General features: G+C 30.1%; 1 protein-coding gene across 6 annotated transcripts in view; it reads right to left on the bottom strand.

Moving 5' to 3' along the window:
• Positions 1 to 15,875, bottom strand: part of MON2 (MON2 homolog, regulator of endosome-to-Golgi trafficking) — a 127,160-nt gene that overhangs the window by 90,050 nt on the left and 21,235 nt on the right. For all 6 annotated transcript variants that reach the window (XM_003770828.3, XM_003770829.4, XM_031940934.1 and 3 more), the window contains exons 3-8: positions 9,062 to 9,189; positions 7,083 to 7,214; positions 6,426 to 6,555; positions 5,122 to 5,219; positions 2,998 to 3,123; positions 101 to 295 (exon numbers count right to left, since the gene is read on the bottom strand). In XM_003770828.3, the coding sequence (XP_003770876.1) occupies positions 101 to 295; positions 2,998 to 3,123; positions 5,122 to 5,219; positions 6,426 to 6,555; positions 7,083 to 7,214; positions 9,062 to 9,189 (809 nt within the window). The remainder of the gene's footprint in view (positions 1 to 100; positions 296 to 2,997; positions 3,124 to 5,121; positions 5,220 to 6,425; positions 6,556 to 7,082; positions 7,215 to 9,061; positions 9,190 to 15,875) is intronic.

Here is a 15,875-nt window from a genome sequence, read left to right on the forward strand (position 1 = left end):
AAAAGATGACAGATTTAAAAGCTAACATCTCCAGTGGGTCAGCTTCTGAAAATGAGCCATTCCATGCATTTACATAATAAACTTAGCAACTAGTACTTACCAAAAGACTATAAAACTGCTTAATCAGAACTGAAACTACTCTCAGCAGACGCATACAAATAGGAAAATATGGTTTTTCAACTGGTGCAGGGGAAGATGAAGTACAGGAACCTTGTCTGAACTTGATATTTGGGGAGAAGAGCTTTATCACAAGTGGACACACCCTTTCTTTAAGAAGGAAACTAAATTCTTGGTGCTGTAGAAGAAGAAAAACTTCAATTAACACTTATTTAATAATTCTAAAGTAAAATCTCACTTGTTAAAAGTTATTTAAGGATCATCATTAGAAACTCATGTATATAATTTCTAGTGACTTTCACAATAAATATTAGATACTCTTCAATTATTTTTTCCATAAAGATCACATGGTCTAAATAACAGATAAAAATAAATTTATACTAAAGAGAGTATTAAAAAGACAGTTAAATGAGAAAATTTAGTTCTAGTAAGAATATATTACAATTCAATTTTATTCCATTTTGCAAGTCTGTGTGTAAATATACACACACACAGAAAAGATTTAATGACATATTTTTGAAACTGATGCTATAGTTTAAGTATACCTAATTACTTAAGAAAAAACAAATACTCTAAAAATAAAGTGATATGATTATATAACATATATACTACTCTACTGTTGATTGGGCATTCACAAAGATCTTCCTCTTCTATGTAATTTTGTCTTTAAAAAATTTCAGTTTACTGATGACTTAAAGACTATTCCTCCAAGTTAGCCATTCAAACAAGTTTTTTAAGTTTGAATTGCAAAAAATTTTATTCTGTTTCAATTATTACACTCTTTAACAGTGTTTTCACTTTTCCATTTATTAGAAGCACCTAGGTAGTATAAAGAATGAAATACTAGACCAGGAGTCATGAAGTCCTGAGATCAAACCCAGCCTTAAGTATTTACTGGCTATGTAAACTTAAGCAAGTCCCAAAAGCCCTGTCAAACTCAATTTCTTGATCTATAATAGGAATAATAAAAGATCCTACACAGCTCAGGGTTGATATAAAGATCAAATGAGAGAATATTATTTGTAAGGTGCTTTGCAAAACTTAATATGCTATATAAATATTAATTATACTTATTTTTCATCCTATAATCATCTATTAAGTAAAATTTTTAAAAGGACAAAAGGGATACCTGAACGAAACCAAGTCAACTTATAAAATATTTCACAAATAAAATTTTTTGACATTCTAGAAGCAGCTAAGTAGCATAGCAGACAGAGTGCTGGACCTAAATCAGGAATAGTTCAAATCCAATCTCAGACACTTATCACTGTGAGCTTGAATTTAACCTCTGTTTGCTTCTGTTTTCTCAATAATAAAAGACAGCACCTATCTCCCAGGATTGTTATGAAGATCAAACAAAATAATATTCATAAAGTACTTAGCATAATGCCTGGCATATAATGGCACTCTATAAATTCTAGCTATTATGATTATGGAATGAAAATTAGCAGAAATTTCAGGATCTTCTACATCAGGAATCAAATTAAAAAGTAAGATTAAGGATCAGAAATTTATTAAAAGTATGGTAGTAGAATTTAGCAGTTTGGAGAAAGATAATTTTTATTTGACATGGAGCACACTAAGGTATCTATTAGATCATTTTAAATTCTGTTTTTAAAAATATATGGATGAGTAGGATAAATTTTACCCACATTCAAATGAATAAGAATTTACTAAGTGTTTACTATACAAAATGCACTGTGCTAGCCATTAGGGATATAATGACAAAAATTTAGCCAACACAGTAATGGAATTAGAATCACAATCTAATGGGAATAAGATTTCATTCAACTTTGAACTCCTTAAAAAGGTCAGCTTTAAGGAGACACAATGTTGAGCTCAGGAAACACCCAGTAGACAAGTCTGATGGAACAGTAATGTGTTAAAGAACAAAACTGTCAAATAAGCCTTGGAAAGGTAGTTGGGAGTCATAAGGTGGAGGAGTTTAAATACTTGGTTGATGAGTTTGTATTTTCTCTTAAGAACAACAGGAAACTGCTAAATGAGTTGGGACAGCGTGGCAGAAAGAAGACAATTCAGGAAGATCTACAGCCAAATCCCATCTCTGCTCCTGAAAACTTACACAAGTCATTTTTCCTATGAGTTTCCTTACCAGTAATGGGTATTAATATATCTTGAATTCACATTTGCCAGGATTGTTGTTAAGGTTTAATGAACTAATATATGCAGAACAAATTGTCAACAACAATGTCCTTTATTTGCTGAGTTCAAGTCACAGCTCTATTACATTGGTTGCTTTTTATGGTCCCCCTATAAACAGGACATTTTCTAACTCTACACATTCAGGAATGCTATTTCCCAGTCCTGAAATGTACTCCCTCCCTCTCTCTTTGTTGAATGAAATTCTGCTTAGTACTTCAAAACAGATGCAAATCTTGAGCCTCAAACTAGAATGTATGCTCACTAAGGGACAAAATCTTACATTGCATCTTCCTACTTGGAGCATGGTACTGTAGACTATACATAGCAGGCATTTAGTAAAGATTGAATGAGTTAATGATTTTTAAAAACATAAAATGCTTTTATATTTTTATAAAGTATGTCTAAGGAACCATACAATACAATTCTATGATTTTACTACTCTAAAAAGAATATAATTCACAGATGCTTCCATTCTAAGTTTATAAGGTTAGATAAGTTAAGAGTGTGTGTGTGAATAATAGGGTGAGAAACAACTATTTCATAAAAAGATAATAGCCAAACTAAGATAAACTAAATTCTTTGCAAAAGTATTAGCATTAGAAATTTTACTCCATAATTCTAAAGTATATTAGTTTAATACAAATTTTAAACTTTTTTGTAAAGAATAGAAATAAATAAGGATGACTTCATTGTTTAAATAAATTTTAAATGGCTTACTTGTAAAAAGACTTGTGGGAAATCATTCAAGACTGATTCTAATAGTTCAAGGCCAAAAGTTCGAGTCATTTCTGTCATTCCTACTAGCCAGTAAGGAGCATCAGCATTAACCAACTGACAAAGATCCTAAAGATAAACAACAAAAATTGGTTGGAATTTTAAAAAAATTAGGTCACATACATTTAATCAATTTTTTAAATAAAATTCCCTTTTATGTAATTTTTTTTTCCAGGCTGAAAAATAAAAATAGAATTACATCTTTTAAAGTGTTATTTCCTATGTGATATTTTCTAAAAAGCATAACTTAATGTGTATGTACATTACAGATGAGAAATTAATAAACACAAAAATTTTTCTTAAGAATCATGTAATCATGGTCAATATAAAATACTATTTACAAGCATGCAGTTAGTTTGCCATTCTTTCCAAGTAGCAAAAATAAAATAGTCTTTAATATATCTTGTGTTATACTCAAAAGGAATAATATAAGATGTAGTAATAGGGAGAGGGAAAAAGTCAGAATTCTGGATTTGCTGTTTAAAAAAAAAAAAAAAAAAAAAAAAAAGCCTAGTTTCAAATAGTGCCCATGACACCTAGGAACAGTTTGATTATGGAAAAGTACCTTTAACAACTGAGTCTCATTTTCCCTATAAATAAAATGGGATCAATACTTAGAGTGTTATTGTGAAATAGAAATAAAACAACAGACTTAAAAGTATATTCTAAATTTGAAACAGCTATATAAATGTTACTCATTTTTACAGGGCCAGAGAAAATTTGGCTTTGAATCTTAATTTTACCTCTATCTGTGTATCCTAACCCTCATTTGCCTGATCTGCAAAATGTAGATAATAAATACCTTTGTGGTGAGGATCAAATGAGTAAAGTCAAATAATGCATTCTGAAGACAAAATGCTATGCAGATTTAAGTTATTGTCATTATTTTTGAAAAGAAACAAAAATAGAATAAAATATAATATAATTTAAATATATCAAACCAGTTCACACTAAATGAAATTTAATTTGTAATGAAAATAAATACATCCTGATTGATCTTTTATGTGTTCTGACTTGATCCAATTCCCTTAAAGGAGGAATATAATTTTTATACATCAACTATGTGATACAAAATGAAAAAAACTTATAATCTATAAAAACTGTATTCTTTTCCTCATATCAGTTTTGTCCTTTTGCAGTATCAATCTAAGACATGTGTACTGATGAACACATTTAATAAGAAGTCAACTGTATGTCTAAAAGTTCATAATGTGCATATGTGTATGCAAGTTAATCTCAGAAAAGAAGACAGTAAATAGCAGCTGAAACAATGGGGAAAATCTCCTGCAAAAGGTGGGATTTGAGCCAGGTCTTGATGTAAATTAGGAAACTAAAAGTTAAGGGTGAGGAGACCAAATGTATTCCAGGCACAGAAGATATCTACTACAAAATTTCTTCATCCATAAAATGGAATAATAATACAGGCTAGATGTATGTTGCAGGGTTATTATAGAAAAGCATTTAATAAATGAAAAATATTATGTTAATGTGAGATAACATTACTACTCTCTATTCTTTATTTTAAAACTCAAATATCACTTAAAAGATAGAGACTGCTAAATTATATTTGTTATAAACAGTAAGAATACCTTCCTCTTTATTTTTTTTTATTATAGCTTTTTATTCACAAGATATATGCATGGGTAATTTTTCAGTATTGACAGTTGCAAAACTTTTTGTTCCAATTTTTCCCCTTCTTCTCCTCACCCCCTCCCCCAGATGGCAGGTAGACCAATACATGTTAAATATGTTAAAGTATATGTTAAATACAATATATGTATACATGTCCATACAGTTATTTTGCTGCACAAGAAGAATCGGACTTTGAAATTGTGTACAATTAACCTGTGAAAGAAATCAAAAATGCAGGCGAACAAAAATAGAGGGATTGGAAATTCTATGTAGTGGTTCATACTCATTTCCCTGAGTTTTTTCGCTATACCTTCCTCTTTAACCCATTTAAAAAAATGCTTTTTCTAATGAGAAAAATGACACTAGACAAAGCTTCAAAGAACATTAAGAAAAAATAACAAAAAGTGATAAAAGCAATTTCTATCATATGAATACCTGGAAGAGCATGTATGCATCTTTTGCACAGGGCTTCAGGGTACTCACAGAACGCCTATTGCTATTTCCTTGAACCAGCACTGGCTGCTCCACAACATCTGCAATCAAAACAGGATATGTTATGTGAATTCACAACAGGATAATAAATCCTCACATTAATGAAGTGGAGTCTGAACAAGATATATTTCTATATAGAATATCTTCTTAATTATTTTCATTATGATTTCAAAGATATATCCTTTTAAAAAACAAAAAAAGACAACAGAACTGTCTACAATAGAATTCATTTGTAACTTTTTCTAACAAACGAGATCCTATTTTGATCAATAAATGGAAGATTTCCATAGTCCTAATAAGAAAAAACTCAAATGACAACTATTTGACTTAGTTTAAAATAGAAATATATTAAATTTGCTACACAATTAACTCCCATTTCTCTGACTATTCTTGTCAATTCCCATGTACTTAATGATTCATCAGTTATACAAGTGATATCTTTGATAAAAGCTCACTGCTTAACATTATATTAGATCTCAAAAGGTGTAGAGATTAATAAGATTCCTTGCAAGAGCACCTATGTTATCCAAATATACAAGGCAAATAAATCAGAGTTATCTTGGGTTTTTTCTGAACATGATCCAAAAAATTATATAGGTTATACTAATTAGGATTAAATCTTAAAAAAAAAATAATAGTTCCATCTGATGAAACTTTAAATTCAGAGAAAGAGAGTACAAATCAAAAACACCAAATCTGATAGAAATATTGCTTTAATAAAACAATCAGAAAGCCCAGAAACAGAATCTAAACCTTAAAAGATCTATTCTGTGGCTAAAAGCTTTCTTCAGGAAAAATGAAGCTCATTTCTCTGAAAAAATGGTATTATTATTAGTCACCAATATAATCCCAAAAGAAAACAACTAGGACAAAAATGCATTAAAAAAACAGAAGGCAAGTGAGAATAAGATAAACTCTACTTGGAAAAAATTTTACTTAGTCTATAATTTATTAAGAAAATAATGCATAAAGCAGAAAAAATATAAATGATCTTAGTGGTAAATAATTTTTTGAACCAGTCTTTTACAGAAAAATAAACTTGATGTCAGTTAGTAATATATTTACTTAATATAATCAAGATGAAGAGACATAGTTCAATCTACAGAAAAATACACATATCTTTAAAAAGTATTAAAAAGTGTGAATATATACCCCCCCCAAAAAAAACCAAATATCAATAACTGATGGGAAACCCTGCTAATAAGAACTTATATAACCACAAAAGAAAGGAAATAATCCAAATTTACCTTTATGTCGTTCATCCTCAGCAACCATCCTCTCAAATACGACAGTAACAACTTGTCGTACAGTAGCAGCAGCTGTATTATTTGTAATATTATCTTTTGTAAAGTGCAAGCGAAAACAAAGAACAATTGCCTGAAAAAGCAATTTTTAGCCAATGAAAATAAAATTTAAAATCATCTAATCATTTTCTATTTGAGGTAACAGAAAATTAAATAATTTCTGCTTTTGTGCAAGCAGAGACATCTGGCAAACTTTACCATAACACAAGTCTAGGAAAACAAAGACAACACCTTTATTGAAGAGTGAAATAGATGCTTTCTACAAAGTTGTGTATGTTAATAAAATACTATTATTTAAAGGGATACAATGACTCCAAAATGTGAATAATTAACTTAATAATATGTAATGTCCTGGAAAACCAAATATTCAACTAGTTGGGGCAGAGAAGACATGGGAAGGAAGACATGATTAATGTTGAGGAAGGAACCCAACTTATACTTGGGTTGGGAAGAAGAGACCAAATAAATTTAATTTAATAAATTTATAAATAAATTTAATAAAATTTAATTCCAATAAATGCAGTTCTTTCTCCAGAAACTGGTTTGAATTAAACACACTGTGTCAGAGAAACAATTCAATGGGGCAGAAAAGATTTCTACCTTAGAGAGGGCTTCATCATGAACTACAGTATTGGTTGTTAGAAGAACAAGAACTGTTTGAAGGAGCTTTAGTTCTTCAAGGCTATTTTCCATCAGCTGCCAAAGCATATTAATAATGTTCCCCGCTGCAGTCTGTAAAATAGCAGATTATGTCAATTATTAACAATGAAATAAAATACATCTGTTTAAGCTATATGCAAAACACTGAATGATATGACCTAAAGATTAGGAAAGATTTTAAACCATCAGTTCATCTTTTCATAGGATGAGGAAACAGAGACCCCTAGAGGTTAATTAAGTGACTAGCTCACAGTCATTCACATAAGTAAGCAGCAGACTCGGGTCTGAACCTAGGTACTTTGCTTCCTAATATTTACATTACAAAAATCTTCAAATACAGAGAAAGTTCACAAATAGTGCCTCTCCCTTTAGAGACATTTTTGTGACTATCACACTGGTTAGCGAAAAGTAAGCATGATATAATAGAAAGAAGGCTGGACTTGGAATCCAGAAGACTATGGGTTCAAGACTTGGCTCTAACAGTACATAATAACTAGATGTCCCCGAGTACAGCACTTTCTCCAGAGCCAGGGTTATTCACTTATACTAAATTACAAAGCAGCTACCAATTTGCCTAAGTAAAGGGAGATTCAATACCAGAAGCTTCTAACATTAGTAAAATGTTTCACTAATATTATAATGATATCAGACAGAGACCAGATATCTAAAATATCAGAAAGAAATTTTCTTATCTTCCAAATAATATACACAAAATGACTAATATCAATCATTCCTTTATCATTGCATCCTTTCTCATGTATGTCAACTAGTTTTGGATAGGTTTAACTTTTCTCCTATAAAAATATTTAAGTAGCACTTACTTCTTCTAACTATGCTTATAATTGGAAATGTTCAAATATGAATAAAGTTTATAGAAATATCTAATCAAGAGCCAGCTGATTATAATGAATATTTTTTCTTCAAGTGTTGTCAAATTTTCCTTTTCTGTTATTGTTTCCTCATTATCTTTATAACTAATTTCCTAATACAAATTATCTCTTCCATTTTATAAATAAATATGGGTTTATGTCATTTCAGTATTTTTCTATAAATATGCATCAATACCTTAGGAATCTACAACTTCAAGGGTATGAATCTAACCTCCACCAAAATAAAGAGCATGAGTTGTTATGGCCAATTAAAAAAATCATCAATGTGTGCTAAATTGTTGCGTTGCACATAAGCTACACCAAAAGGGTCAACATGTAATATGAAATGAATTAGGCTTGGTATTGCACAGCAAGAGGTATTGAAGTCTATGGAATTTGTTGCTTTATAACAATTTATCTGGGATCCTTTAGAGTAAAGAATTAAGATATGCTGATGAAAATCTGTTAAGGCAGCATTGAATACAGTTGAATTACATCAGGTTTCACATAGGAAAAATATTGTTATGTAGCTCTAAAAAGATACAGAAATAAGTGTACAGCAAAAAATTTTATATAGTCTATAAATTCATCAAGTTCTTTTTTTCTCTTTAAACAAATTACTGAACTTAAACATATCTAAATTATTTACAAGTCTTTTCATAGCAATTAACTTTAGGAAACTGTAAATATTTACTCTCTGATTATAAAAATTCTAATCTATTTTACAGGACCTTGATATATAAGATCATAAATTACTTGAGTAAAGAAATATGTACTCTTTAATAAATACAAATCAACACATGTACCTTATACATACAGTACACAGACACATATATATATTTAATACATACAAATAATGCGTATATATTTGATTCAATAAATTCATGCTGTTTTAAAAAACACTTTATAATATAACAATTTCCCTGAATTTAACTATCTTCATGAAATTTGTATTTCAAAGTAAAAATCAAGCATGTTTTCTTCCCCATTTATAAAAATCCATTTTATCCTATTTCAAAGAAAAACGTACAGGTATTATGCCTCTCTTACCTCAGAAACAACTTCATGTGACATAAGCCTCTGAATGGCTGCTAGACACAGCTGAGTGATCTTTGGTTCCTTGGTTCCACATCCCATTAGGAAAGGCTGAACAACCTCTGAGCTGTTCTCTTTTAAAGCTTTAGAATATATATAAAGTAAATTAGTAAATAATCCATAACTCTAAATAGATTTACTCAAAGATTATTAGTACTGCTATCCCTAATTAAAATAATTTCTTAATAAAATGCCAAATAAAAAAATCACAACTCATAACAGTGATAAGAATATTGTACTTGAAATCAGGTGGTCTAGTTCTCCTAATCTTTTTGTATCTCAGTTTTCTCACCTGAATGGACTGAATAAAAGGAACTCTAAGGTCCTTTCCAGCTCTAAAATGTTCTGACTCAGGGAAAATTAAAAACTTGTGGTAAGAGCAGTAGATTCTGAAAGAAAGCACTGGGATTTTGCACTCATTATTTATATTTAGTGCCTCCTTAAATTTTATCCCTTCTATAATGTCATGTGCTACCTTCTTTTTGAGGATCACATTATTTCCTACTCTTCTTATTGCAGAAAGGAGCCCATAAATAAAGTCATAATTTTAAGATATAAATTTAGATTTGAATAGAAATTTTTTTTTTTTTTTTAAAAAGGACACTCTTGGGGCAGCTAGGTGGCACAGTGGATAGAGCACCAGTCCTAAAGTCAGGAGGACGTGACTTCCTAGTCTAGACTTCCTAGACTCTGGCAAGTCACTTAACCCCAGTTGCCTCAGAAAAAAAAAAAAAAGACTCTTGAGACTTCATAAATCATCATCACCAAATTAGTCAAGTAAATTCTGGATAGCTCTCCAGATGTAATACTAATATTCATAGCACAGTACCACTTAGAAACTAAATAAACATCATGTATCAGGAAGCAAAAAAAAAAAAACCCAAAAACCTAAAATACAAACAAAATAACCTTTAAAGAGCAATTCAGTAACACAGAGAGAGGATATAAGTGCTGTAACCCAAAAACTCATAACATGTTCAGAAATTAAGAAATTAAGAAAAAAGCAATTTTATCTGGATAGGATTTCAGTCAGCTGGGGAAGGAAGAGGAACATAAAACATTACAAGCAACTGCTTTTACAATTATGAACCAGAAGTTTAAAGCTTTATTTAAAAAATAATCAATTCCACAAGAAATAGAATTCAAAAATAATCAACAATCAATATATTTCAGTTCTATTTCATGGCTATTAAAGGGGTATGGATAGGAAAATAGAGTGAGGGTAGACAAACATAGAAAAGACAAAAATGGAAAACACCATTGAATTTGGAGTCAAAAGGACTTGAGTTTGAATGCTGGTTCTATTTACATCTGGTGGAATCTGAATAAATCACTTAACCTCATCGGAAGTCAATATCCACACCTGTGACAAAGGACTGAACCAGATGCTCTATTAGGTAACATCCAGACCTAAATCCCATAAAACAAAACTTATGTTATAAAGTGAATCATATCTCAAATGTTCTTCAAATGATTTTATTTGAATCTCCTTTTTAAAATGGCCTATGATGAAAGATTCTGTTAAATAAAAAGTCCTCTGAAAGAGGATGTGAAGCATGTGAAAGGTTACTCCATTATAACCAAGTAATAAAGGTTACTTTATCCTCCAATAAAAGAAATATAGTCTAAGACCTTACCTTAATAAACTCGAAATGGATGCATAAACTAAATATTAAAGATCATAGGGATAAGGACAGAGACAGACTTAGCATTTCACTGATACAGACATACTTTCAGAGAACTGCCTACAACACTGACAGATCAAATGATTTGTCCCAGGTCAAACAGTCAATATGTGTCGAATTAAAACTCAGGAGTTTCTAGACAGCTCTACTACTGTTACTGCTCCATGTTCTCATAAATTTAGGATTATTTCATAAAATTTAGAAGAGAACCAGATGAAGTACATTTCACAGCTCTGGCTGGAGACACATTCTTGCCCACAACATCACTGTGATTACATGAAACAGAAAAACTTCTGCACAAACAAAATGCAGTAAGGATGAGAGAAGAATCTACGGAATAGGAAAAATCATTGTACCAAATATTGCTGTTAGGGAACTGAAATTCAAGATACATGGAAAACAGAAAGATTCAAGAACAGAAGTCACTTATTCCCTAAGAGATCAGAGCACATAAGCCAACAATGCTCAAAAAAATATTAAATTGCTAATAATCATCTGAAAGACTGCTTTCGAATCACTAGTAAAAATATAAATGAAAATAAAAGAAACATGAGCTTTCAACCACACAATAAAAAAATTATTAAAGATTATAATATTCAATATTGGACACGTTGTAGAAGGTCAAGGACATTTATGCACTGTTGATGGAGCAAAAATTCAATAAAGTATTTTGTAATTATGCCAAAAAAAAAAAATAAGTAACAAAAATGTCCAAATCCAGAGATCCTACTGCTATAAGCTTATATCTTAAAGAGGCCAAATGACCAAAAAAAAAAAAAAAAAAGAAAGAAAGCCTAGACATAACAAAATATTTACAGTAGGAATTTTTGTGAGAACAGAAGTGGAAAACTAAAAGATACCCATCGATTAGGGAATGGCTAAACATTTTATAATTCAAAAATGCAACTGAATACTATTGTGCTATAAGAAATAAAGAGAATGAAAGTATGGAAAGATGTATATGAACTGATATAAAATGAAATAAGTGTGGTTCTAAAAAAAAAACCACGCTTAAAAATCATTATTATCATGATCCATCTTATCCTCATAATTACCCTGGAAGTAAGTGTTATCATTATCCCCATTTTAAAGACTGGGAAATTGAAATCAGGCAGAGGGTAAGTAACATGCACAAGCTCATACAACTAGAGAATTTAAGGGTGGATTTAAATTTAGGGCTTCCTGATTCCAGCACTCTATATAATGAAACAACAATCACCACCAATCCAAATGTAAGGCTAAAAACATGATAATGACCAAGCTTGCTCTAAAAAAATATAAGAAAGCACTTCCCTTAGTTGTAAAGATATAAAACGCTATGGGTATGGAACATGGCATAAAATTTCAGATCTTTTTCCATTATATTGGTTAGTTATACTGACTTGCTCTTGTCTCTTTTTTTTATTCTTTATTTTAAGGAATGGCTCTCTGGGAAGGGCAGAAGTAAGGGATACATTGGGAAATGTAGGTGATATAAAAACAAAGATTTCAATAAAAATTTATTTTAAAAAATGTCCATAACCTTTTGATCCAGAGACCTCACCTGTAGGTATATACCACAAGTCAAAGATAGTGACAACAAAATTCATCTCATCACTTTTTGTTAAAAACAAATAATTGGAACATGAAACCCATTGTTTACATTGCTATACAAATGAAATTTAGGCCACAGAAACAATACAGTAAAGCATGGGAAGATTTATATAAACAGATGCAAAGTAATATAAGTAAAGTAAGTAAAGATGCAAAGTGAAAACAATTTAAGCAATGACTACAACAATGTGAATTAAAAAACCAATAACATCCAAATACAATGTGATTATAACAACAAAAAAGAAAAGCGAAAATGTAGTCCCCTTCCTTCTTCACAGAATATAATAAGTATATTATGGTTATGGAATAGTGTATATACTGTCAGACAAGGCTGATATGTTCATCAGTTTTGCTATAGTGCTCTTTACCATTCTTTATTATTATCTGTTATGAGAAATTCTTTGGGGAGAAAAGAAGAGAAGACCATATTTGAAAGTGACAATGATGTAAAAACAAAGATAAGAAAAACTAACAAGAAAAAAAATTTTCAGTTATTATTTCAATATGTTTAAGATTTTTCATATCTTTTTTTTTTTTAAAGCAAGGGCACAAAAGGTAATTCTAAACTTTACTTGAAATACAGATTTTTAACAGTTGCTAATGAACTGGCTTTAAAAAAATTCCTAAGGGAAAGGAAAATTTCAAGATACTGAAACACATTATATAAATAATGTACAATATTTTTTAAAAGGTACTTAAATTGTATCCTTTAATATATTTTTTATAATGATCAAATGGAGTTTCATTAATCAATCAAAGAATCAAACAAAATATGAGACATGAAAGTTGTTTTTAAAGTTGTTCTCAGGAAAAAAAATAAAAGGAACAATCTGTACTATCTATAAAGAATTCACAAAACATGTTTAATTATATGTTTCAGAAAAAAAAAAATTGATTGTAAAGCATCCACAACAGGAATAACAAGATCTGACACTACCATTAGTACTTAAGTGACGCTAAGCTTTCCTAAGTTTTCGTTTCCTCATCTCCAAAGTGAAGAGGTTGAACTTAAATAATTTATATTCTCTTCCCAATCTAACAGTCTATGAGTCTATTAGACATTTCATAATGTGCAAACTCTAACTGAACTAATCTGAGAGATGAAAAATATCATAAAGGAGCAATTTTTCTAAAGCTGAGCAAGGCTGAAGTTTTGCCCTATTTCCCAAGTTCCTTTGTCTCAGGATCACAATCCACATTAAAAGATTTTCCATGTTAATGCTTCAATGCAAAGATGATGCAAATTTAGCAATGTGAAAGGAAAAGGTTATTGTAGGGCCTGTTAAATTCTGAGTACCACACTCCATTTCACAATGTCTATTTTATAATTATCATGACCTTTCTGATGTTGATAATGCAATTTGGTCTCAGATCCAAAAAGAATTCCTAGAAGAGCTTAAAAACAATTTAAAAAAGAAAATTAGATAAGTTAAAGAAAAATTGGGAAAGGGAAAGAAAGTAATGCAGCAAGAGACTCATGAAAAGAATTGATATCATGGGAAAAGATATACAAAAATTTACCAAGGAAAATAACTCCCTTAAAAATAGAATTGACCTAAAAGAAAAGTACAAAAGCTCACTGAAGAAAATAATTCCACAAGTTGAAATTAATTACTCTATGAGACATCAAGATATGATAAAATCAAAAAAGGAAAAAAATAGAAAATGGAAAGTTTCTCATCGGAAACAACTGATCTAAAAAACTGATCCAGAAGAGATAACATGAGAAGTAGTGGACTACCTGAAAGTCATGTTTGGGAAAAAAAAAAAAAAGTCCAGACTACATCTTTCAAGAAATTATTAAAGAAATCCAAGGAGTCAAAAAGAAACAACTTAAATACTGTGGATCTACAATCAAGATTACACAGAATTTTGCAGCTTTTACATTAAACAATCAGAGGATTTACAATAATGATATACTATAAGGCAAACAATCACCTACCCAGCAAAACTGAATATAATCTTTCAGGGAGGGAAAATGGACATTTCAGGAAACAAAGGACTTTCAACTATTTTAATTGAAGAAGACTGGAGATGAATAAAAAATCTGACCTCCAAATACAAGTGTCAAGGAAAAGAAAGATAAAATGGTTAAAAAAGAAACAAGAAAATTTAAGAAATTCAATAATTCAATGTTTATATTTCTATAAGACAAGATAATATCTATAACTCTTAACTTTAACTGCATTGGAAGGGGAAAGAGTGAATGTGGAAATTATTCTACAAGAACTATTATTAATAAAGGTAAAGATGGGGGGAGGAAGAGCTTAAATCTCATTCTCCTCAAAACTGGCTCAAAGAAGGAATAACATACACACTCAGTTGGACATAGAAATCTATATTACTCTATAAGGAAGTAAAAAGGATGGGATAAAATGGGTAAGAGAGGGTGATAAAAGGGAAAGTATGCTGGGGAAGTTGGCAATCAGAAGTAAAATACTTATGAGGAAAGGAGGAATGTGTGTGTGTGGATAAATAAGCAAAAAATAACGTGGAGGGAAGGGAAGAACCTACCCACAAAATGAAAGTGGATAGTAGAAAGAATTAAAAACTAGAATCCTGTAATATATTGTTTACAAGAAACATAGACACACAGAGTAAAGGTAAGCTGAGTTTTAAAGGAATCAAGAATCTGGAGCAGAATCTTGTTTCAGCTGAAGCAAAAAGAGCAGGGGTAGCAGCAATTATGATCTCAGAAAAAAAAAATAGAACTAATTAAAAGAGATAAAAGAAGGAACTATCTTACTAAAAAGTTCTGGCATAGCATCTAAAATTTTAAATTAGCTAAATAAGTTACTAAGGGAGGATCTCAACTTTCCCCTCTCAGAACTAGATAAATCTCACGAAAAAATAAAGAAGAAAGAAGTTAAGGAGGTGGATAAAATTCTGGAAAAGGTGGACTTGATAGATAGAAAAGTGAATGGGAATAGAAAGGGATCTATTCCTTCCTCAGTAATACTTGACACCCTACACAAAAAATGACCATGTATTAAGACATAAAAACCAAATGCAGAAGCACATCCTTTTCAGATCACACTGCAATAAAATTATATTCAATAATGGACAATGGAAAGATTAAAAATTAATTAGAAATTAAATAATCTAATCCTTAAAAAAAAAAAAGTGGGTGAAAGAACAAATCATAGATGAAATCGATAATTTCACTAAAGAAAATGATAATGAGACAACATACCAAAATTTATGGGATGTGGCCAAACTGATACTTAAGAAAAACATTTTATTTCAAATTGCTTAAATCAATAAAATGAATATAAAGCAGATCAATGAACTGGGAATTCAATTAAAAAAAAAAACAACTAGAAAAAGAACAAATTAAAAATTCCCAATTAAACACTAAATTGAAAATCCTGAAAAAGGAGATTACTAAAACTGAAAGGAAGAAAACTATTGAACTAATAAAACTAGAAGTTAGTTTTAAGAAAAAAAAACAATAAAAACCACTGGCTAATTTGAATAAAAAAAAGAAGAAA

The sequence above is a fragment of the Sarcophilus harrisii genome, chromosome 5 (assembly GCF_902635505.1).
Source record: "Sarcophilus harrisii chromosome 5, mSarHar1.11, whole genome shotgun sequence".
In the NCBI taxonomy this organism is placed as follows: domain Eukaryota; kingdom Metazoa; phylum Chordata; class Mammalia; order Dasyuromorphia; family Dasyuridae; genus Sarcophilus; species Sarcophilus harrisii.